The 1,690-nt window shown below is 34.7% G+C and overlaps 1 protein-coding gene across 1 annotated transcript; it reads left to right on the plus strand.

The window, feature by feature from the left end:
- Nucleotides 1-351: 351 nt before the first annotated feature.
- LOC105764801 (HVA22-like protein e) lies at nt 352-1,488 on the plus strand. The gene is made up of 5 exons (XM_012583559.2): nt 352-494; nt 659-685; nt 769-891; nt 978-1,182; nt 1,270-1,488. Exons 1-5 carry the CDS (start codon nt 448-450, stop codon nt 1,288-1,290), a joined length of 423 nt encoding a protein of 140 aa, XP_012439013.1. The 5' UTR covers nt 352-447; the 3' UTR covers nt 1,291-1,488.
- Nucleotides 1,489-1,690: the final 202 nt, after the last annotated feature.

A 1,690-nucleotide genomic window follows, 5' to 3' on the forward strand; every position in this document is an offset into this window, starting at 1 on the left:
AAACTCCAACTCCAAGAAGGAAGAAACAAAGCTAAAAGAGAAAGAGACAAAAACTTGGAGTCTTACATTTGGATCCATGTGGGTAAGGGCGTGTGTCACCGACCTTTAATCATCCAAACACATGCTCAACCTTCCCCACTTTATAATTAAACAAATCTAACCATGGAAGGGGCGATTAACAACTATAATAAAAAAGGGTTTTTAAATCACTTGGATCGTTGATCGATTATCATTAATCTAATCTATCTGGACGGTACTTAATCTATTTCCACACGTCGAAGGCAGAATCTGATACTGCTTCTCTTGTTGCCACCTGGTACCATGTCCCCCCATGTTTATCTATAAATCCAGTCCCTTTTTGCCTTAGATTTCAACCAACAACAAGCAAACTGTTTTGTCTTTGTTCTATCTAACTTCAAACAAAATTTCTGAATCCAGAATCTAAGTATGGGTCGTTTATGGACTTTGCTTTCAAACCTTCATTCATTAGCCGGGTATTCTTTTTTCTTTTTCACATATTTTCATTCCATATTCATCTTAATGTTCATTGCTACTAATATTAAAACCCATTTCTTGGTTTTTGAATTTGACGGATTGAACTCTATATCTGAACTATTTTTCTTTTTTGGTGTTGTTTTGGAACTTGTAATGTCTGCAGGCCTGTGGTGATGTTGCTGTATCCATTGTAAGAAAATTTTGGAGTTTTTGTTTTGGGTTTTTGTCATTTCATATGTTTTTTTAGTTAATTTATTGGAAAAAAAATTTCAGATATGCATCGGTGATAGCAATAGAAAGTCCAGGCAAGGATGATGATGAACAGTGGCTCGCTTATTGGATTTTGTATTCATTGCTGACTTTAACAGAGATGGTGTTTCAATCAGTCTTGGAGTGGTAACAGTTAGCAAATATTTTCTATTAAAGGAAGGTTACAATATTTTTTCAGAAATTTTAATTGTGTATATATATAAATATTCTAGGATACCAATTTGGTACTCGGTGAAGCTGGTGTTTATGGCATGGCTGGTGTTACCACAGTTCAGGGGGGCGGCTTTCATATATGAAAGGTATGTGAGAGAGCAAATGAAGAAATATGGGATTTTGAGAGATCATCATCATCATCATAGCGGTTCTCCAGATGGAAAGGGCAAGAAGAAATTTGTTCAGTTCATCGTCCCCAAGAAAGTATGTTAATCGTGCTTGATACTTACACATTATAATGTATATATTGGTATCCGGCATTTATAAGGAGTTTGTTGATATGGATGACAGGGGGAGCAGGAAGCTTACTGAGGAAAAGGGTGGATCGTGTGTTCTTTGCTTGCTTCACACTTGAGCTTTTCCTGGGTGGCTGTAAATGCTTACCATTTTTACAAGTTTATGGGTTTCAGATCTTTGAGTACATGTAATGATTAGGAACGGATATTTTATGAAAAAAGCTTATTGTTCCAAGTCTCAAAAGCAATAATATATATCTATATTAATTTCTTATTTCTTTTTGAATTTTCAATCCCCACTCATTTTTAGATAAAAAATATTTAAATAATATTTTCAAATATATATACTTGTATCTATTATTTACACATTGAATGAATCTGAGGGTAACATATGAAATTTGTGAGCCTTGAATTGTTGCAGTACATCCTTGCGCTGTGTTTACAACCACACTTTCAGGCAAAAAAGGTGTTGTTGG

This window comes from Gossypium raimondii, chromosome 12, assembly GCF_025698545.1.
Source record: "Gossypium raimondii isolate GPD5lz chromosome 12, ASM2569854v1, whole genome shotgun sequence".
NCBI classification, from domain to species: domain Eukaryota; kingdom Viridiplantae; phylum Streptophyta; class Magnoliopsida; order Malvales; family Malvaceae; genus Gossypium; species Gossypium raimondii.

Coding starts and splice junctions, on each gene's coding strand:
- LOC105764801 (XM_012583559.2), top strand. CDS start 448: ATGGGTCGTTTATGGACTTTGCTTTCAAACCTTCATTCATTAGCCGG. Junction 495..658: donor AACCTTCATTCATTAGCCGG/GTATTCTTTTTT, acceptor TAATGTCTGCAG/GCCTGTGGTGATGTTGCTGT. Junction 892..977: donor TTTCAATCAGTCTTGGAGTG/GTAACAGTTAGC, acceptor TAAATATTCTAG/GATACCAATTTGGTACTCGG.